The 22,335-nt window shown below is 39.9% G+C and overlaps 1 protein-coding gene across 1 annotated transcript; it reads left to right on the top strand.

The window, feature by feature from the left end:
• The first annotated feature begins 4,401 nt into the window (after positions 1-4,401).
• On the top strand, positions 4,402-20,847 carry USP14 (ubiquitin specific peptidase 14). The gene is made up of 16 exons (XM_033155003.1): positions 4,402-4,580; positions 5,759-5,904; positions 9,979-10,011; positions 10,607-10,711; positions 11,310-11,413; positions 12,965-13,023; positions 13,709-13,839; positions 14,165-14,245; positions 14,934-15,022; positions 15,730-15,844; positions 16,643-16,708; positions 17,192-17,284; positions 17,940-18,068; positions 18,639-18,699; positions 19,873-19,980; positions 20,121-20,847. Exons 1-16 carry the CDS (start codon positions 4,565-4,567, stop codon positions 20,270-20,272), a joined length of 1,488 nt encoding a protein of 495 aa, XP_033010894.1. The 5' UTR covers positions 4,402-4,564; the 3' UTR covers positions 20,273-20,847.
• The last annotated feature ends 1,488 nt before the right edge of the window (positions 20,848-22,335 follow it).

The following is a 22,335-nucleotide window of genomic DNA, read 5'->3' as shown; positions in this document are numbered from 1 at the left end:
TGTAGCAGGAATATTATTGTGGTATGAACAGTATGGCTTATTTTATTTTTTAACCAAATACCTCTTCAGTAACTTATAACGGCTTTGCAGTTGTGTATTAAATAAGAAGCACTGGAAAACTGATTCGTCTACATGACGATTTGCATGTTTAAAGTGGTATTGAAAGCCACACTAATAGATATGTAATAAACATATCTGTTATTACTATGGTAATGACTCGTGCTCATTTAATACAAAATAAAACTAATTTATGGAAGAACTATTTTGAAAATGACTGTGGTATTTTTCTCCAGAATACACTTCTTAGGAAGTTTGGGAAATTATGATGCTTTACAAACAGATAACTGTCAGCATATTTAAATCTGATACAAACTTGATAAAAAAATTAATTACTTTTTTATAATGTCATACTACATTTTAATACAGGGTAAAGTAGAAAAAAATTCATAGGACTTTGAAGAATTTATTTTGATATGTGAATTGTTAAATCCCATTTAGTAAGCACATAATGACTTTCATCAAAAGGAAATTATACCAGGTACACAGCTCTTAAAAGAGAATATTTACATATATTTTAATTTATAATTAAGTCATGATTAGTAGTAAAAACCTGTCAAGCTTACTCTGCACTCTTTGGAAATCAGTGATACTGTGCTATCCCTAAACAGAAGTAGCATGGACTCTTAATTAGATGAAGAGATGAGGATGGCCAGAGAAGACTGACAACAAATTAAGAGTTGGGTTGTAGCAAGGGAGACCATGAGGAAGGTCAGAATTGTTCAGGAACAGATTTTCTTAAATTGGGCCTTGAGGAAGGAGAGGAAAATGGTTTGAGGAAGGAAAAGGAAAGATGGAATGGAGGGCGGCATGGCGTAAGCTGCCAAAAGCAGCAACTGGGAGGCAGAGACAAAGGAGAGAAGGCAATAGATGAGCTTGTGACAGCCACGGAGTAAGAATTGGTGTGAGAGGGAACATGCAAGAAGAGGTGGAACAGAGAGGTTGAGCACTGTAAGTTCTTAAAACTGAACAAGGAAGCAACACTGGAAATAAGTGGGGGCTCATTTGGCCAAAGTGAAGAAAGGATGAACCCACCTTAAGTAGAGGAAAATGGAAAAAGGCCAGCAAGTGATTTGGGCAGATAGTGATTTTGGTGCTTGCTTCCCCTAGTTCAAAAGGTGCGGGTTTTTTATTCTGTTTTCTTGATTAAAGTTGTATAATTGTACACTGTTTCCATGAAGATGGATAGAAAATAAATGTTTATTTACAGATGGGTATAAGCATTACCTGTAAATGTGCAATTTACAGCCTTTTTGCCAGATTAAAATTTTTGGTAGAGGGGATGAGGGGTGCCTAGGAGGGAGGATAAGAGAGTACTCACAACCATATATACATATGGTAACTTAATAGCAACAGAACTAACATAGAATTTGATAGGAGAGAGAGAAGGGTATTGATACAGAACAATACTGATCCTTGCTGAAAGCTATGTGGTGACATTTCATGAGTGTTCACCTGTTACATTCTGGAGAATTATGCCTAAGCCCCAAATTTAGGGTGCCCTATTGGTTTCATCTCCAGGGCATATTGTTATATTCAGGAATCAATTCCTATGGTGGGTAGGTGAACCTGTTAAAATGTTGATTCCTGCCCAGTTCTGAATTTGGTATCAGGCCTCTCCACCACGCAATGTCATTATATTGTGAGTTAATGTTCCCATTTAAGTTATGTATTGTATCAAGATCTGATATATTTTCTCAGTATTGTTTGTTTTCACTGTGCTGTTTTGTTCTCTGGTGTTCCTCAACCCATATGTATATATCTTCTACCTTATCAGTCCACTTCATGAATCATTTGGAGTAGCTGTTGCCTGTAAAACATTATGCTGCAATAAACCAATGAGTCTGTAAAATGTCACCCAAGTTCATTATCGTTTCTTTAGAATGCTATGGCTACTATTCTGAATGAAGTGTGTTCTCAATCAGAACAATAAACATCTGCTACATATGGTAATTCTTAGAATATAAATTTTGTAGGGGAAATGAAAGTATGGAATTAAGAGAACAATTGGAAAAACCACCTATTGATAAATATTCATTGGGCCTAACAGAGTGTAGACTTTTCTCAACCCTCTGGAGACAGAAGGAAGAGATGGACTAGAGGAAATTCTTACCTTGAGAGAAGGCTGTTGGAAGATTTAAAGCTGGCAGTTCAGTGACTCCAAGATCTACTGTGCTGCCTACTCACAGCCAGGTGCATGAGGTGGTCATAGGATTACTCAGTGTTTTTTTCCTGGGGGGTACGCGGGGGTATGCACACCCCTAAACATTTTGTGAATCTTTGTACTTTTGTCCATTTACTGTATTTATTTCCCCTGATTTGAACTAAAAAAATTGTGATTTTCTTGAGTCAAAAAGAGAGTACCCCTAAACTTTTTTTAAAGGAAAAAAGGCACTGGGGTTACTGCCAATAGACTAGAATCCCTCTTACAATATGTGGCATGCAAATAATTTGACACTGTAGAGCAGGCCAATGTGATGCCCTCTAGATATTGGACTACAGTTCTGATCTTCACTGACTATTGGCTATGCTGGTTGGGGTTGGCAGTTGCATTCTAACAATATCTAGGAGGATACCTTGTTGACTTTCCCCTGCTGTAAAGGATCTGGATTCTTCTCTGTGGGAGGCAAATCTGGATGTTGACTGTATTGAAGTTTATGATGAGGCAGGTCTCTAGGAAGCTTTTCCTTACATTCAGATCTGATGGGAATTCAATGCCAGCCAGTTTTTGGCTTGGTTCAAGTCCCTACTGGCAAGGGAAGTCAAGAGAGTGGTGCCTGAGTTGTCCCAAGTGTAAGTTGCTCTCTGTCAAGCCACACAAAGGCAAAATGGTCCCAAGCCCTAGAGGAGCTCTAAGGAAGAGGCTGCAGCCCAAAACCTGCTCTAAACAGAGTAGCCACTGAAGGAATGGTTGGGTTACCTTATGTACATGGCCTTATGTTCTCATAGGGCTGACAAATTGGACCAGACTTCATTCAACATTGGCAATTTTGAATGGCACATTTGGGTTGTGCTTTCTTCGATGTGGCTCCTCAACTCTGGAAGTTTAGATACTGAGTTTCTGCTGACAAAACATTTCCATTAGGCACTGGGAGTACATTAATGATTGCTCTTTGGTGTAATTGTTCTCATGCTGCTCTATTAATTGGGCTTAAAAAGAATAACAGTTATGTATTGCATTCTTTGTACTGTTGGAAATTGCACTGGAATCAGATTGACCTGATGCACCGTAGTCTACAAATTGGAGGAATATTAAATCACAGATCAAGCACCATAGACAGAACCATCACTTTGCCTCAAAGAATTCTTTTTAATCAAAGCTGTGAATATATACAGCTCTTATTTAATAAGGATGCCCTTAACTCAACCTAGAATTCAGGAGCCTTGGTAATGAGGGAGCTTAGTGTAAAAATATTTTACTTCTGGCTGCAGATTGCAGGTGGAAGTCATATAGGTGCTGTATAGAAATTTGCTGATGAGCTGGGAGATGCACTTTCACACAACTCAAGTGAAGTGTGTAAGTCACTTTTCAAAACGACCCTAGAATGCAGCACCTCTAAGCAATTTATCAAAGAAACCAGATATGTATCTTTAAGGATCATGGCTAATAATTTGTTGGATAAATGACTAAGACTCTTTACCACTATCATAATTTCCTTTGATAGCTGGGTACTTGACTACATAACAGTTTGCAAGCAAAATGGGGCCAGCCAAATATAAAGCAGTGATTTCTATATACTTGGGGGATTCCTTAGGTATGCAGGAATACAGTATATAAATTAGAAACACGTCTTTAAAAAACAACCTCAAAAACCGCCCAACAAAGTTGTGTTAAGTTTGTCAAATCTATGGCTGAGCAGTTGTGACATGAGAACATCAATTAAAGTATCGTTTGAGATAAAGGGGGGGGGGGACGAAAGGAACTAAAGAATGAATTGACCTGCTGAAGGCCCTGACTATTTCATTCCGATACTAGACGGGGATACCGGTAATTCAATGATAACGGGGGTGGGGGAAATGAATGCATGCAGAGTGCGATATCAAACGCAGTCTGCTGGGGTTCCTCCGAAGTAAGCAGGACACACTGGGAACATGCCCCTCCCTCCACCGGCCAGGATCCTTTTGCACGAGCACTTGCCGGGCAAATCCTATTACATCCAGCGAGGCTTTCGTACACCTGAGTAACTAACGGGACATACCGGGTCCGATCGCGAGGCTAAGCAGGCGGAAGCAGCGCGATTGACGGCGAAACTTCCTCATGTGGCTCCTTTCCGCCGCCGCCGCCGCGCGCCGCGACCACTGGGGGCAGCAGCGAGGCGGCCTTTCCGGAGTTGCGCGCGCACCCATCCGCGCTTGCAGCGTCATCCTGAGGGGCCGGTTTGAATGAGACCCCGAGGAAAGGAAGCGCCGCGCCGCCAGAGCTCATTCTCGCTTCCTCTGCGCGCCCTGAGCTGCCGCCGCCGCTCTCCTCCCGCCTTCTTCCTGCAGGCTGCTCTCGCTCGCCACCATGCCGCTTTTCACAGGTGAGCCTGTTCCGCCTCCCGCCATCAGCGCCACGCAGGGGCCTAGTGCGGCTTCTCCTTCGTAGGCCTTGCTGGGGTCCTCCCGCTCCCCGGGCCGGGGCAGAGCTGCAAGGAGGGGAACGGGCTGGGGCTCGCTTACACGGGACTGCGCGGGCTCCCTTATCCGAGGGGCCTTCCTGCCCACCAGAGACAGTGGGAAGGAGGGAAGACATTTTTATCAGGTGCGAAGTTGGCTTGGCATTATGGAGACACCTGGCCTGGTGAGAGAGGAAGGGAGGAAGAACTAGGGGGTCGCTTCTTGTTTGCAAGGGTCCCCTGCCTGTCCAGCAAAATGGGGTTGCTGCACAGTAAGCGTTCCTCTGTCTTCTCATGCACTGCGTAAGCCACCCATTCTGGATGATTTCGAGTGGCAATCTTCAACCTTGTCAGAATCTGAGCCCCTTTTGATCACAACATGGAATACGGGACCTTATTCATAAGTTATTTTATGCATACACACATCTTCCTTCATTTTCCCCAGTGGTGATATATGCCGCAAAGGAGAATATACAGTAGTGGGCTCCTGTGTGGGAGTGTGAGAATTTTGTTGAATGCTGCTAGTCATGCAGTAGTGACTGGAGCTTTCCCTCTGGAAATCTTTGCATACAACTGTTAAGGCTAAGTGAGTCCTTGTTCTCCTTTTCATCCAGTAGCTTTCTGTATAGCCTTCTTTTTTGTCTCTTAAAGTGAACAACAAAATGATGGTTGGTGCTGATGCCATTGATGTGATCCATAAAGATCAGGATGTGATGCATTGGGAGATACTGAGGACTTTTGGGTCTTCTGAAGACCAGTGGTTTACATGATGAATAACACGGTGGCGAATGTCTCAGCTTGCACATGTGAAAGCTTTGGTGGAAGTTCAAATAATGACCCAGTTTGCAAGTAATGATAAGCAAACCCATGGCTAAGCAAAAACCATATAAGAACCATTATTCTGCAAAGTTCTTGACTGCAGAATCCTTTGTGCTTGAATAGCGAATCTTTCCTTTAAATTTGTGCTTTACAATATTTCATTGTAAAATGAAATATAGACCTCTATAAACCTTGTCAGTGTATACAGCATGTAGGAACGGCACACCACTGTACCATAACTTGACAGTCCTATTTTTCTTTCTCTCCCCCCCCCCCAACTGCAGTTAACGTAAAGTGGGGCAAGGAGAAATTTGATGGAGTGGAGCTGAATACAGATGAACCACCAATGGTATTCAAAGCGCAGCTTTTTGCTTTGACTGGAGTTCAGCCTGACAGACAAAAAGTGATGGTGAAAGGTGGAACTTTAAAGGTAGAGTTTGAGAATAATTTTGCCATACGTTTGTCATTGTGTGTTTTATAAATTTAGTGGATTGCTGCAGTTCTTAGCAGGAGAAAATATATTGAGTTTGGCTTGTGGGATACAGGTAGAGAAGCACCAAAAAAATTAAACAAAGCAGGTAAGCATAAAGTGGTGCTTTCCTTTAGGTACTTATGTTTTGGGTATGGTAAGCTACTTGGCTGAAAGGAAGACTACTTTATGTGTGCATTGTGATAACTAAAACTAGCATATTGATGCAAACCAAAGAGAGCTGGTCTGCTTTTGTGGTGTTTTGTGGTGTGTGTATACCAATTCACCAAAATGGGTGCAACCCACCAAGCATTGCTTCCAGATGTGCCCTGTTGAAATGAACTAGAGCTCAGTAGTGCTTGGTAGGTTGCAAGAGATCTATGCGTGCAAATACATAGATACAAACACATAGACACTTGTTGCTTTCCTTTTAGTTTGATGCAGTGAGCTGATATGGTAAAAACTATCAAATCACTCAAACTTTAAGCTTTGGCAATTTGATGCCATGAATTTTGCAGGAAAATTCAGTCCTGTATCTAGGACATTGAAAAACTATAATGTGTCCTAAATAGGGCAGCCATTGAGGAATGGTTGAAAAGCCTGGGTATATTTTGCCTGGAGAAAATTAAGATAAGACGTGAGAGCTGATATCTGAAGTACTGTTATATGTTGAAGATGGAGCAGACTTATTGTCTGTTGCTTCAGAGGGCAAGACTGAAAGTGATGCTTGGAATTGCAAGGAAACAGATTTTGGCTAAAATTATGTGAATACAGTGGTACCTCTGGTTATGAACTTAATTTGTTTCGGAGGTCTGTTCTTAACCCAAAACCGTTCTTAACATGAGGCGCGCTTTCGCTAATGGGGCCTCCCGCTGCCGCTGCGCGACTACCACTTGCATCCCAGGGCAAAGTTCACAACAAAGAGCATCTACTTCCGGGTTAGCGAAGCTCATTACTTGAAGCGTTTGTAAGGAGGATGGCACGTAACCCGAGGTTCCACTGTACTTCCTAATGTGTGAACTGTTCAGCAGTTCTTGTAGGAGGTGCCCATGTCTTTGCTGGAGGTATTTAAACAGAAGAGGGATCTGTCAAGGATTGAGCAAGAATAAACCTTGAGGAAGCAACATGCACATACCTTTCTCTAATATGTAAATACTTTTCTAGTTGCCTTAGCAAGTAGCAGCTGTTGGTAAATAATCTCTTCCCGGTTAGCTTAAGAACTTGCTTATTTTTGCAGGTAAATAACATGAAACACCTGCTATTTTATGGCAACTTATGCTTGTATATAGTTGGGAATATTTTCACGTAGAATTGGAAAACCTATAAAACATGAAGCAGTCTTAGGTATCATACTGCTTGTTATATAGTTAATAGCTTGCACAAAGAATGGCATTAACAAATACAGTGGTACCTCGGTTTATGAACTTAATCCGTTTCAGAAGTCGGTTCTTAAACTGAAACCGTTCTTTTTTTTTTTTTATAAGAATTTATTGGTTTTACAACAAACAACATACAAATATAACACCCACATTAACCCACCCCCAACTAGAAATAAACAAATACACAAATACCAATAATTCTTCTTCTTATGCTGTAAAAAAATTTCTTGGTCGAATCTTGGTACAGACTTCCCCTGCCTTTTCGCCTTCGGTTCCAATCCCAAGTATTACTTTAATAACATCTTATACCATCTTGATCTTAAAAAATCCAAATATCTAAAAATTAAAATCAAAAGCTTCTTTTTGACAAATCTTGTTTCATAATAAACAATATTTTCCCATTCTTAACTTAACCTAGATCAGATCATGTTATAACTTAATATTAATTCCACACAAGATTCTGGTTCTTATCCCCATATTTTCAAAATAAATCATAACAAATATCTTCATTCCCTATAACTGCTGTTAATAACAAAAATTTAGAGTACCTCTTTTCTTTCTCTAAAAACTTAAAGTCTTGACACACCGGTTTCAGGTTACCATAATACATTCTTTTCCTTTATACCTTAATATCATTCACCCTATCCCCCTTCTGTCCATTTTCTTTGGTCATCTTGCTCCAGAGCTGCTCCTCGAAGTATCCTTTTTCTTTACATAGCCACAGATCCAGACTAAGTCCAAAGTAGTCCTTGCATAGAACATCAGGGTGCACATCTTTTCCCCCAGCCTCTCCGGTTCATCATCACATTCTTCTTTTATTTGTAGATATAAACATAAAGTTCTCACCTTCGCTCCCAAGCTCTCACCTCGGGAGTTAGTTATAACAATTTTCTCCGTCCTGGGTCTGCCACCCCCAAGGGACGATCCATTACTCCGGAGTAGCCATACCTTTTCGTCCTGTTGTTCAATCAGCCCCTTCAGTTCTGTGCCAAGGCTCTCCTCCAATGCAGCCATTTCCTGTACAGTCTCCTCTGTGGGATATAACTTTTTTGACATATGACAGTTCAATATCTCCAATTTTCGGTTGAGCAGTTCCAGTCTCAATAAGATAGTCCTTTCTTCATGGGTCATTTCACAGTTCGTAACCAAGTCAAAAACAAAGCCGAGCATGGCAGAAGCGGGCATAGGTGTCAAATTGCAGTTTCGGTTCTCAGACTTCTCCATCTTGCCAGTAACTTTCCATTCAGTCAAAGTCTTTCACGGCCATTTTCCCCGAATCCAGGGCGCAAGAACCAAAAATTTTAAAAAGAGATACTGTCCACCAGTTTAATCCCCAAAGGGGAAAACCATAAGTCTCACTTGTCAAATTTTAAATACTTTGTTGCCATCGCTGTAACAGCAGTCTCTTAAGCTGGTTATTTTCTATCTCCCGAAGGGAAAGAGGCAGGCTCCCTTTCCAAATGTCCCCCAGGTCGTCAACACGGCACAAAAACAGATCCAATCCAATACTCACGACACCGGGATTCTTAAACTCCAACTTTGACAGGTAGAACGTTAACGCACATCGCGGGGGCAACCGCCGCTTCGCGTCCCGGTTGGGGCTTGTCCCCTGAAGCCCGGCTCCGTTTTCCCTTCACCCCCACTCCCCCTTTACAGGGGGAGCGAGGGAAGGGTTCGGAGCCATAGTGGGCATAGCCGGGGAGCCCAGGGTGCGGGACGCTCTTCCCGCACCCTATCGGAGCCCCGCTTAGCGGTAGCGGGGCTCCAACCCCCGGGACGGGCTGGGTCGCCTCGCAGCCGAGGCAACCCACGACCGCTCCGCCATTGCGTCGCCGCCGGAAGTAAACTGAAACCGTTCTTAAACCGAGGCGCGCTTTCCCTAATAAGGCCTCTCGCCGCCAGTGCCCTTTCACTGTTCAGATTCCGTTCTTAGACTGAGGTAAAGTTCACAGACTGGGACACTACTTCCGGTTTTGCGGAATTTGTAAACTGAATATTTATTAAACAGGGCTGTTCTTAAACTGAGGTACCACTGTATTCATAATCTTCTGAGCCTGTGGCTTGGACTCTAGCTTCCATTCTTTGAATGGAAACATATTCCATTTGTGGGATTAGATTTCCCACCTCTTCTTTTTCTTAGTGGCCCTCTGCCTTCACATAGTTTTGAAGGTTAGGAGACCATCGGGAATTGAATGGCAGGAGGACTGCAGCAGCAAAAAGGAATTGCTGAAAATCAGGGTGCCCTCCTTGTGAGAGTGGAAGTGCTCATACAACACTTTGGAGAACAAGCCCATGTTTGTAGTTCAGAATCGCTGCAAGTATACTCCCCATTATACTGCACATTTTCAGTCTGTTCTGTGATAAAGGAATGCTCTTTGTGCACATAGGCCTTTCCTGTTTCATGTATTAAGTCTTTCAAATGGATGAGAGTGAGAGCTTTTACATAGGTGGGGCTCTGTGGGTTCTTGAAGCTACTGCACTGCAGTTCACATTGGTGCAATCTGCATAAAGTTACTCACATTTTTGTTCTGTTGGAATGAATAGCACTTAACTACGTCTTTCTGGGGATTGTGCCTTGGGTTTTGCAGCTACTAGATCTGCTGACTCATCTTAATATTATTGCAGGCACTTAAATTTGTTTTGTTTTGTTCAATAGGATGATGATTGGGGCAACATCAAAATAAAAAATGTAAGTATTGCAATGTAAGTATTGGGCAAGATGTCTTGGATCCTAATTTTTCTTCAGTGAATGGGGCAGAGTTCACAGAATGAGACTTTTCTGCCTCCCCCTTCTCTCTGCACTTTTGTGTCCCTGTCTTCTGTGGGGTTGGAGACCCTTGGTAATGATGTGGGATATGGTGTGCAAGCTGCAGGTGGAAGGGGGTTTGGCAGAAATCCCTCCTTTTATGTGAATTGTTAAAAGCTTGTTCTGTATTTGCTACAATTATTCAGCTGTGAATGTGGTAGTCTGGTTTTTTTTAAAAAAAGAAAAAAAGAAGCAAGCAAGCATAAAGGTAGTAATGGAAAGTCAGACTTAATGGCTGATACCATTACTTGGTAACCTTGGTAAAAAATAAAATAAAAAAATGAACTGGAATATACTGATAGTGCTCAATTATTATTTTTTGAAAGATATTCCCTAACGTTCATAAGTAACCAGAGTGTTAAAGGTTCTAAATCACCATGCATTTTATTTTAATACTTGATGAAGACTGGAGTATGTTCTCAAATAACATTGGTTTTCTTAATTGTCTAATTATAGTCATTGTTCCTTTTTTGAACAGGGCATGACCTTATTAATGATGGGTTCTGCTGAGGCGCTTCCTGAAGAACCAATTGCTCGGCCTGTCTTTGTGGAAGATATGACAGAAGAACAGTTAGCCTCAGCTGTAAGCATATTTTTTCATCCCTTTGCATAAGTCTGAATGTACTTCCTCATATTGCCACAAGTTTAACTTAATAATGTGTTGTGACCTTGCTTGGTTTTTGGAGAGAAGTCTGGATGTATAAGAGCTGCAAACCTAGTTTTGTATGCATGAGAAGGGTGTTTGAGAAAGTCTAACAGTCAACTGCTTATTGCCTATTAAGCTAGGAAAATTTCAAAAGCAGTTTGTGTTATGGTGTTGGGGTAGCTGTTTAAAGGAAAGAAATTGGATTCATTGGACTACTGCAAGCCTTTGCATGAGTCTTAAGGTCTTACTATACTTGCTGGAAGTCAGCTCCATTGAACTCAATGGAACTGTTGAGTAGACTTGTATAGAATTGCACTTTGGATCCATAGTGGTGCCTTTAACTGTGTAAAAGCTGTTTTTTTTGTTGGTTTGAACAAACCACTTAATTTTGTCCACAGAAAAGTAATAGCTATTCATGTACTAGCCTTAGCTGTGCAAAAGTGCTGTAGAACTAAAATGCTGAGAGTGCTTTCCTGGAAATCACTCAGGAAAAATTGCTGTAAAATATTCAAGCATTCTTATATTTCTGTGGTAGATGGAGTTACCATGTGGCTTAACAAATCTTGGGAATACGTGTTATATGAATGCTACAGTTCAGTGTATTCGCTCTGTGCCAGAACTGAAAGAGGCCCTTAAGAGGTAGGTTTCATATTTTATTCAATGATGTTCAAAATTATTATTAGAGATTGTGGCTTTGGGGGACGGGCTTCAGTATGTGTACCTTACTGTTTTTAACATTCAACTTCTCTTAATGGGTACTAAATATATTGTTGCTTAAAATTTGGTGGTAGAATTCAGATCCGGTTAGTGATCTGCTTTTCTGCAAGTAGACTTAAACGCTATTATGTAATTATTTTAAAATTTGATTTCTATTCCTATCCAATTTATTCCATAATTTTTTCTGTGTCTTGTTTGCCTAGTGCTCAATTTACAAAATGTAGCATATTCAGTATAGTAGCTTCTATGCTGGCTTTTAAGAATACTTCTCAGGTTGACAAATCCTAGAGTACTCTGATTTGAGATGCGATTAAGACTGATATATTAATGCTTTCATATTAAGTAGTTGGTGCAAAATTAATTTGCCATGCCTTTAAAATAGTGTTTTCATGCTTAATGTTACTTCTGTGTGTTCTTTACTGCCACTTTGCTCCCGCTCTTTGTGAATTCATCAAGAAGCAGAATAGGCAAAGGTTAGTCTTGTTAGCACTTTGGGAGGTAGGAATCAAATGAATGACTTGTATAACTTGCATATAAAACAGAGATTAATAGAAGTCATAACATTCTGAAGCATTCCAGATGGGTGAACAGTTCGGCTAAGCAACTCTTTATGGACTCATTGCCCTTTTAAGGCCTTGATTTGGATCTAAAGGTGCTCTTGTGCAACTGAAAGGCAGTTTTGCTTATGTAAGGTGGCTTTCTGTACTTTCTTCCTTTTCTGCTCTTTCACTGCAGTCCCCTATGCCACACTCCCATGTTCTCCCAGAGGGTTCCTTAACCCTTGGGTGTAGCTTGTCAGTGGGCATAGGAGACTGGTAGGGAGAGGAAGGGATCGGAAAGCCGTATTGCACAAGTGAAGTTCTGATTGCTCATGTTTGGGCCCATGCGCTTGGCTTTTAAACAGTAACTTCATTTTTAGTATATCCTGAGATGGTAATGATAAATACGGAAGCCATGGTAGGTGATGGTTGTGCCATAACTCAGTGAACTCAATGTGTATAGAAATGCAGTTATTTGAAGGCCAAACCTCTGGAACCCTGCAGAATAGAGAACTTGTTTTATCTTGTGTTGTTGGGGAGATTCTGCATTGGAGTAAATTTGTGGCCTGAGTTCATTTCTGTGTTACAGTGAAAGGAGCAAGACAAGGAGCCTAACGCTGTCCCAATGTCACTGGAAGTAGAATTTTTGGGGTGGGATGGAGGAACAAAGAATGAGTAATCCAGACTTGGGGACACAAGGATCCCGGAAACCTTGTGCTTTCCTCTGCACATGTGTGCTCACTGTTCTGCAGACACTAGATGACACTTTTCATTATTATTTTAAATGGAAGCTGACTCTCAATTTCTACTCTTTCATTAGATAGTTTTGCTCCAAGTAACACAGTCCTGATAAAGTCCACCTCAGCATTATTTTTGTGTGGGCTGCATTGATTCCAAGGCCAAATTAAATGACATGTTTTAAACATCTCTTTAGATATGCTGGTGCCTTAAGAGCTTCAGGAGAAATGGCCTCTGCTCAGTACATCACAGCAGGTTTGTATTTGATCATCAATGTATAACTTTCTGCTGCTTAAAAAACCCCTCTTTGTAACAGAATTTTAAGGATTCTATTCACTAGATTATAACTGAGGGAAAACCAAAGGCAAGTGGTCTCTTAACAGGCAAAGAAACACATCTCACTGCCTTATTTTTTGTACTTCTGAAATGTCTAAGGTTGTCCCCACCCTAAATCAACTACTGTCGTTTTGTTGAAACTGATTACAACTCTCCAGTTCTATAATTCTATCAACAGTTAACAATGTTTCTTGAGTTTTCAAAGAATTTGAAATATAACTAATGATTTCCAAGTGTGAAGTTTTATAATTGTGTTTAAAGAGCAAAAATATCCTTATTCAAAGGTGCTCTTGAGGAGCTTCTGATAAAGTTTGTAGTAACAATTGGCTTTTGGTGCCATGCAGGATTCCCATGTACTGAATTTCCACATACAGCAGTTTAGTCTGTTACAAGGATGTGATGTGTTCAGTCCTGTTTTGCAGGTAGATTGTTTGGGCATATGATGCAAAAAATTAAATAGCCCTCCACTAAAAGCAATACTATGGTATACAATAAAAAGGAAAATATTTATTTGAAATATATTGTGTTTATTGTATCTGTTCCTTTAGTACTTAACAATTTAATATTTATTCACTTTTAAAAACAACTCTGTTTTATTTTTAAGCTCTTAGAGATTTATTTGATTCCATGGATAAAACCTCCTCTAGTATCCCTCCCATCATTCTCCTCCAGTTTTTACATATGGCCTTTCCCCAGTTTGCGGAGAAGGGGGATCAAGGCCAATATCTTCAACAGGTAAATGCTTTTATTTTACTTTCTAATATTCAGGCAGCATATGTCTCCCCAAAATACATCTATTGTTCAACGAGTTTCATACGTTTCAGTAGTGAGGCAATAATTAAGTACAAACCTATGTACAGTTTGTGTAAACTTGAATTTAATAATTGTATTCATATGATTCTGTAGCAGCTATGAAGAAAAACACTTTTGAAATAATGTTAATACTTCAGATTTACAACTTTTGCAGTAAACTCCCAATTGGTGTATTTATTGCAACTTCTTTTGTCAAACTCGAGCTATCATTGTGCCAAACGTTTGCTTTTCTCTGCTTCTTTCATAGGATGCCAATGAATGCTGGGTTCAGATGATGAGAGTCCTGCAGCAGAAGTTAGAAGGGATCGAAGATGACACAGTTATGGAAGTAAGTAGTCTTAGTCTTACAGTCCTGGAGAAATGGCATTAACTCTGTGCTCAAGCAACAACTTGATTTTGACACACACAAAAAACCATGTGCTGTGTGCAGAAATTGTGCTCTGGCGACGCAGTGGCAGCAGGAGGTCCCATTAGCTAAAGTGGTGCTTCAGATTAAGAACAGTTTCAGGTTAAGAACGGACCTCCAGAACGAATTAAGTTCTTAACCCGAGGTACCACTGTAGGAGTAAAGGAATTGGGAAGACGTAATGTGGCTTAAAGAAGCTCAGAATGAGAAGTTGTTTCAGAGCACAGTTCAAAGTGTTGGTATTGACCTTTAAATCCCTAAATAGCTTCAGCCCTGTATACCTGCAGGAGCATCTCCACTTCCATTGTTCAGCTTGGACACAGATCCAGCTCTGAGGGTCTTCTGACGGTTCTCTCACCGCGAGAAGTCAAGTTATAGGGAACCAGGCAGAGGGCCTTATTGGTAGTGGTGCCCGCCCTGTGGAATGCCCTCCCATCAGGTGTCAATGAAATGAACAACTATCTGACTTTTAGAAGACATCTGAAGACAGCCCTGTATAGGGAAGTTTTTAATGTGTGATCTGTTACTGTGGTTTTACATTTTGCCGGTAGCAAATGGGTGGCATATAAATAATAAATTGTATTATTATATTATTTCCTTATTTTTACAGACTGACTCTGGAGCTTCAGGAGCAGCAGCAGCACCTCCTAAAAAGAAGAGCTTAATTGACCAGTTTTTCAGTATCGAGTTTGAAACTGTGTATCCTAAACATTACTGGCAATACATGGGGGGATGATGATCATGGTAATAGCAACATGGGCAGGTTTGGAATTTTTCTGACACAAGAGGAAACATTTTTTTCTATGATGGGTGATTGTTGACAGAATAGAAATAAGGAATGGCAAGTGGATAGAGGGAAATGAAAATCTTAAGTTTGGGAAATCTCCCAAAGTGGGAGCTACACAAGCTTTGTTTGTTAGTGAATCTGGGGCAGGAGTGAGGAATCTGGGGCCTTCCAGATGTTGGACTTGGACACTCATCCATCCCAGGCAGCATGGCCAGTGGTCACAAGCGATGGGAGTTATAGTCCAGCAGTCTCTGGATGGTCACAGGTTCCTCATCCTTGATATGATGTAGCAAGTTTTCAAATCAAATAAAAACACAGCCAGCTGTTTTTGTTAAACATTTCCAAAGTTGCAAGGGGTGGGTGGCAGGTGAAGTTCATGCCAGGATGCGCAAATGTGTCCTATACTGTTTGTTAGCAAAAGAATTTGTCACTGCTATCAAAACAGCTTTCCTTGAAATAAGCACCACTGTTTCACCACAAATTAAAACATACTAAAATGAAGAGTAAGTATTGACTGGCACTCATTTTAACTGTTTCATTAAGCTCAGCAGTGTTTAAATAGAGCAGCAGTTCTAGTCTTTGCATATATATATATATTTATCCTTAACATTACGCAAAGCATGAAATGCACAGAAGCAGAAGAGGAGGATGTCACAAAAGGAAGAGAGAATCAACTCCAACTTAGTTGTTTTATCAATCAAGAAGTAAAATATCTTTTCACGGGTCTTAAACTGGTGAGCAACTTCGCTTCATTGTCTCTGGAAGTTGCTTTCTTTCTGTAGCACAGTGCTTGAAAGACCTTGCTTACTTTTGGCTGGCTTGAAAACAAGTTGGTGGGGATAGGGAGAGAAAATTGTTGTGTGGGTTGTTTGGACATGAAATGCAGATTTGTGTCCTGAACATGTACTCCCAACTTTTAGGTGTCTTAATCTGTAAAGCAGAATTGCATTGCAAGTTATGTTTTGCATTTTGCCTTCTCTATCCCATCCAATTGCTATGTATAAACCATATCTTTAGTAGCTTATTTTTTTCTATGCTAATGAAGCAGAGAATTCAAGAGGACTCTCCTCCCTCTTGGTCTCCTTCAAGACCGATGTAGGTGTTAAGGTAGAAGGCTGAACATGAAATGTAGACTAGTATCCTAAGTGTGACTACAGGATTAAGAACACAGAACAGATGGGGAGACTGTCCAGACTAGATTGGGTTTATATGAGCAGGTGTCTGATTGTACAGTGTGGAATGTAGTTCAAACTTTAAAATGCAAACTACAAATAGGCTCCATTGTCACCAGGTGATAGGCATTTCAAAGACATCTCCAACTGTTCCATATCTCCCTATTTTTAATCTTGGTCTTGGTGATCACTTGAAAGTGCTCCAGAGATTACTGCATTTAAGACCCATCCATTGGTATAGGCTACATCTTATTTGGCAGAAACCAAAATAAAAGCTGGGAGAGGGCAAGTTAAGACACCAAAGCAGGGGTTTTGGAATGACCTTGTATGATGTAGTGTAGTATTATGTTTCTGTTTCAGCGTCTTCAAGAAGAAATTACCAAGCTGTCTCCGACATTGCAAAGAAATGCACTCTACATAAAATCTGTGAGTAGGTCTCTTTGTAGCCATAAAACCATTTATGTTGACATTTTAGAGGTGTAGAGAGTAATAAAGTTCAAAGACCCTACAATATCAATAGACTGAATTTTGTTGTGCTGCATAAATTGGAGAAGTACACAGTGTTATAATCTGATACCCCATTCCAAACTAACAAGTAGCTTATGGGAGTAATTTGTATCACCTGCACAATGTGTGTGTACACCTTGCTGGGAGTGGAGGCAGTGCGGGGATGGGTAAATAGCGCAAACCAAATATGGGAACTTGATACTACTTGTAGGAAAAGGTATGTATTTTGTTTGTGGATTTTGCACATAATCCAGTTACATGGAATTCAGTGTTCTTATTTTCAGTGAAATTTCTTTTGTAATTCAGGGTCGTACAGGATATAAAGTTTAAAATGAATGCATACTTCATTTACTTCCACTTGCAGCTAAGTAGTTACTGTTGTGAATATTTTGCTTGTTTTAGTCCAAGATAAGTCGCTTGCCTGCCTACCTGACTATTCAGATGGTTCGTTTCTTTTACAAAGAGAAAGAATCTGTGAATGCCAAAGTTCTCAAGGTAGGTGTTTCATACATTATTAGTATAATTATTTAAATTTGTGTACAGCTCTTCATCCAGAAGATCCCAGGGCAGTTCAAAATACTACCGGTACTTCAGTTCTGCTTTTTGATCCACCTGGTGGTCAACAAGCTGCTAAGTCAACTTGGGTGCTTCCAATGTCAATTTAAACTGTTGTGATAGGAGTGAAAGCTGAAGCAGCATAGCCCATTTGATTAGTAGCATGATTTTTCTGTTAGAAAATGTTTCAGTCCAAGGGATAGTATGAAAGCTGTGAAATGACAAAACATTCTCCAGATATTCACAGAATATCTTGTTAAGGCTAGGCTATGAAAAGGGCTATTAGCTCCAGCATATACTTTGTGTGCAAAAAGTTCCAGATTCAGTAACTAGAATCTCCAGGTAGAAACTTGGGCGTTGTTGCCAGTCAGGAGACAGTTCTGAGCTAGATGGCCTGATTCTGTATAAGGCACCTTGCTATGTTCATAAGTGTTTTTTTAAGTAAATCCTGAGTTTTGAGTGAAAAGACAATTTAAAATGTGTTAAATTAACTGCATTTAAAGCAGTTCTGGGAAATGGTGTCTGTGGTGGTCAGTTAGCTTCATATGATGCTTTACAGAGATGTTAAGCAAGCCTCTCTTCTAACTGCTCCTAGGATGTTAAATTCCCTCTTATGTTGGATGTATTTGAACTATGTACATCAGAACTGCAAGAAAAGATGACCCCGTATCGATCAAAATTCAAGGAACTAGAAGACAAAAAAGCGAATCAGCAGCCAAAGAACGTAGGTGACCTATTACGATTTATTTAGCAGTGTACCTAATTTTCTTTTATACACAAGCCTTAAATAAGAGCCAGCATTGGGCAAGTGAACCATTATGACCCAAACATCATTTAGATGCTTTATAATAATGATGTCTTTTCAAAAATTTAAGACTTGAGTATCTATATTTGCTGTTGAATTTCATTAATTCCTAGACCTAATAATTAGCCACATTTTTTTTAAAAAAAGTATGCAGCTGCCATTTCCCTCTTGATGACAAAGATTTCCCTATAATTTTATTAATGGGGAAATTAATGGATAATCCCACTTGTTGAAAGCAGAGTGGCTAGTTCTTCATTGGTTGTGCTTCTTACGCTGGCTGTGATACTTTTGGTGCTTCTGTAATGCTTTGACACACCATGCAATTTGCTCCAAAGACTTTTTAACTTTTATTTAGAAATCGTTTCTCGTTGATAAAGGTAATCGGTGATCATTTATTAGGATGATAGGTTATTTTATTTTTTAATGTATTTCTCTTTTGCCTTATATGAACATAGCTCATGTAAACTATAAACATGTTTGTTTTTTAAGTCTAGTAAAGGTGATGGTGCACAGAAGGAAGTTAAATACGAGCCATTTTCCTTTGCTGATGGTAAGTGGAAATTGAAAGGAATTTAATGGATACATTTAAAACTACTGATTTTTTTCACGTTAGATCACAAATTTAGGTATTGAATACCATTTAATTTAGGTATCAATACCATTTAGGTATTGAAAATGGACAAAACACATAAGCATTTTTATTATTTCCTTGTCTGAATATCTGAAGATATATTTGACCAAGTGAGTGAAGGGTGTAAGTGGTGTCTGATAAATTGCACAGCTTAATATTTGAATGGTACTTGATTGCAGTATCTATGGTACAAAAACTAAAGCTCACAACTGCTACAGAAATATAACAGGAAAGAGATCAGGTGTGATCATGTATTTGCACCAGACAAGCATTTGATCTTCTACACTCTTTTTGTTGTTAAAGTAGATCTTCTTTAAATTTTATTTTGGCTTGTACTTGTTAAAATGAACTGCGTGGTTTTTCTACGCATGTTGTTTGTAGTCTGCCGCAGGTAACAAGTCTGGACAAAAATAACACCGGTAGCAATGCTGATTTCTTCCCAAGCCTGTTACATGTAGTTCTGCTATTCTGTGTGTCTACAAATTTCCTTAACCCCAGACACTGCTTAATTTTGCAAGCAGTGTCTTCCTTCACATGCTTAATTTGGTGTCCTTGGATGTGTGCTTATGTGGAGAGAATGCATTCATGAATAAAACTTACTTGAACCCAACTTTAATCCAAATGGTTTAAAATGTATTTTGTAATAAATGGCTTAGTTGCATTTCTCCAGAGCAGGGATGGAGAATCCGTTGTCCTTCAAATGGATTAAGGATCATAGGAGTTGTAATCTAGCAGCATCTGGAGGGTTCTAAGTTCCCCATCCCCACTCTAAAGCAGGGGTTGGGAGCCTTTTTGACCTAGTGGGCAAGCCACTTATCAGTTCCAATTCTCATGGGTCAACTGTCCCTTACACAGTGCTGGGTGTCGTATTTTTTGCAGCACTGCTTTCTGCAGGAATCTACTGTGCAATCAGGTGCCCCATGAGGAACTCGAGCTGCACAGCTGATTTAGCTGCTTCAGTTTCTGCCTGACACTTGACACCACATAGGCAAGGTTTGCCTGCTGTAAAGATTTCTGTGGCAATCACAAAGAGACATGGGTAACTGTGTGGACTGTTTACTGTAGTGTTACATTGTGATCTTTCTCCCCCAGATATTGGCTCCAACAACTGTGGATATTATGACCTACAGGCAGTGCTAACACATCAGGGAAGATCTAGTTCTTCTGGACATTACGTATCTTGGGTTAAAAGAAAACAAGGTACTGAGGCAATTGTAGACACTAGCAAAATAATAGTACATGAGGGTTGGCTGCTTTTATTGAATGATAAATTGGAAATCCTAGCTCTGAATAGTTCTTGTAATATGTGGTATTAATTTACTATTTCTTTTTATTCACAGATGAGTGGATTAAATTTGATGACGACAAAGTCAGCATTGTTACACCTGAAGATATTTTGAGGCTATCAGGGGGTGGAGACTGGCATATAGCTTACGTTCTACTTTATGGGCCACGCAGAATCGAAGAAGTGGAAGCGGAAGCTGATCAATAGACTTCATTTTTACCATTTCTGCCTAGGTGTGAAATAAATTTCTTAACTCCAGAGCTTCACGGGGGCTGCAAAATTGGTTCATTCAGTCTACTGTCATTTGGAGCGACAAGGAAGCAAATCAGGTTTTGAAACCAACCTCTGCACTAAAGTCACTACTACAGTCACTCAATAGTTGTTATATTTGAAATTGATTTTAGTTTTTGAGTTGCAAAAAAGATCATTTTAAAACAACTAAATTTTAACAAAATTAGGCAGGCCTCCTGCCTTTTCCTCTAATGTCATCAGCAAGATATTTATTACACACCTATTCATGCATCATTTTGTTGTTAATTCTTGCATGGTTTCTACCAGTTCAGTAGCTGTCAATCCTTTCTATTGTGTCTTGACAGCTTTGTCAAGTGGAATATCAATTGTTGCCTCAACATGTAACACAGTGCTGCTGCCCATAGCCTATGGAAATATGGCTACAATCACGTATTTGTCCAGCCTGATGTGCCAACCTGGTCTGTTCTGTTGCTGGCATTCCATGACTTTGAATAAATGGTGATCAGTAATGATGGTGCTTCTTACATAAATGTTTGGTGTTTTGTCTTCTTGCTAGAGCTTAATCGTATACCTCTTGGCTTGTATCCAATGCAGGGCTAAGTAAGCATCCCACCCAGCTTGGAGAAGAAACCAAAGAATACAGTTTAGCAGAACTGTGATTGAGTGGTTTAAATTGAGGTAAAGGAGAGGCAGTGGTTACAGTGTTGGGAAATAGTTCTTATTAAAAAACTTATTTGAAGAGGAGCATTCTACCTTCTTATACTGCATGTTGATGTTATATGCTTTTAAATGGGTTTCTCTAGGTTGGTGCTCTGTATTGAAGTTAATGTGTAAGCAGTCAGTCACTTCTGTTCCACTGTATTCTTATTCTTTCATCCTGTTGCTACTAGAAATCTTACAGGCTTATCTCCATGGAACATATATTTTGTTGAACCTGCCACAGAAGGCCAGTTTTCCTGCTACGAAGTCTTCAGTAGTAATTAGTTAAGTACCTAATAATAGCAGTAAATTATAAGCAATAAAAATGGTGTAGTGGAGTTTCTGGCAATAGAAACCAACGTTGCCCAGCAAACCTATGTCTGACAACTTTCTAGGATTTGAATTGTTTCAATGTGTTTGGTGAACAGTAAGGGATCTACAGGAAGCCACCGATTTCAAGCAGGCAGTGTTGGTCTGTTTGTGTGTAGCTGGCTTCTTGTTTGATCATGGTTAGGCCCAAACTTGATTAGCTACAGCAATAGCACTGTATTGGTCAGGTATATAATCATACCTAGGGAATGATGTTGAAAGCAAATACATTCCTTATAAGAAAGCACACTTTATAATTTATCCACAGATAGGCGCTATGATACTTAGAATAATATGAACTTATTAAGTGCAGTATTTCACAACTTGAGCAGGGCAAGAGAGCAAGCATTTTCTGGGAAAGTGCATCATCTTAACCCATAATAACATTTCATGCTTAAATCCCAGGGGTTCTTCCATAGCTTAGCTCATCTTTTCACACTGCATCACAAAAGGCAGGACAAAATGATCTGCTAAACCACTAATTTGATAAGCTTAAAGGGGAATCCTAATCAGTCTCTTCACATTGTGATCCTTTCTGGGCATATTTTAATTTTTGTTGCACTGACAAGGCCTAGTAGCTCTGAAGTCAGAATATCTACAGCTGGAACAGAAACTAACAAAATGCCAGTTACCAGGAATTGCCAAACCTTAATGAGCCAGACCCATAAACATATGTATTGCCCTTCACTGTACATCTATACTGTATCCTATATCCCACAGAGACTTTGTAGGACCTAGCACTCTACAACAGCACTACAAAAGCCCAAGCCAAAACTGAACATCTAGTTATAATACTGCTATCAACAGGAGAGACTTCCACTACAATGAAGTACCTTAGAATGATCAGACACTTGCTGTATATAAAATAGGTCTTCAAACAGTCGTAATTTCATGCATAAAACACTACAAGCCTAGAATGATCATTAAGATTATTAAAAAGGTATTTCCAT

This window comes from Lacerta agilis, chromosome 7, assembly GCF_009819535.1.
Source record: "Lacerta agilis isolate rLacAgi1 chromosome 7, rLacAgi1.pri, whole genome shotgun sequence".
Taxonomy (NCBI): domain Eukaryota; kingdom Metazoa; phylum Chordata; class Lepidosauria; order Squamata; family Lacertidae; genus Lacerta; species Lacerta agilis.
The sequence above is the reverse complement of the archived record's forward strand: the minus strand, read 5'-3'. Positions and strand labels throughout refer to the sequence as shown.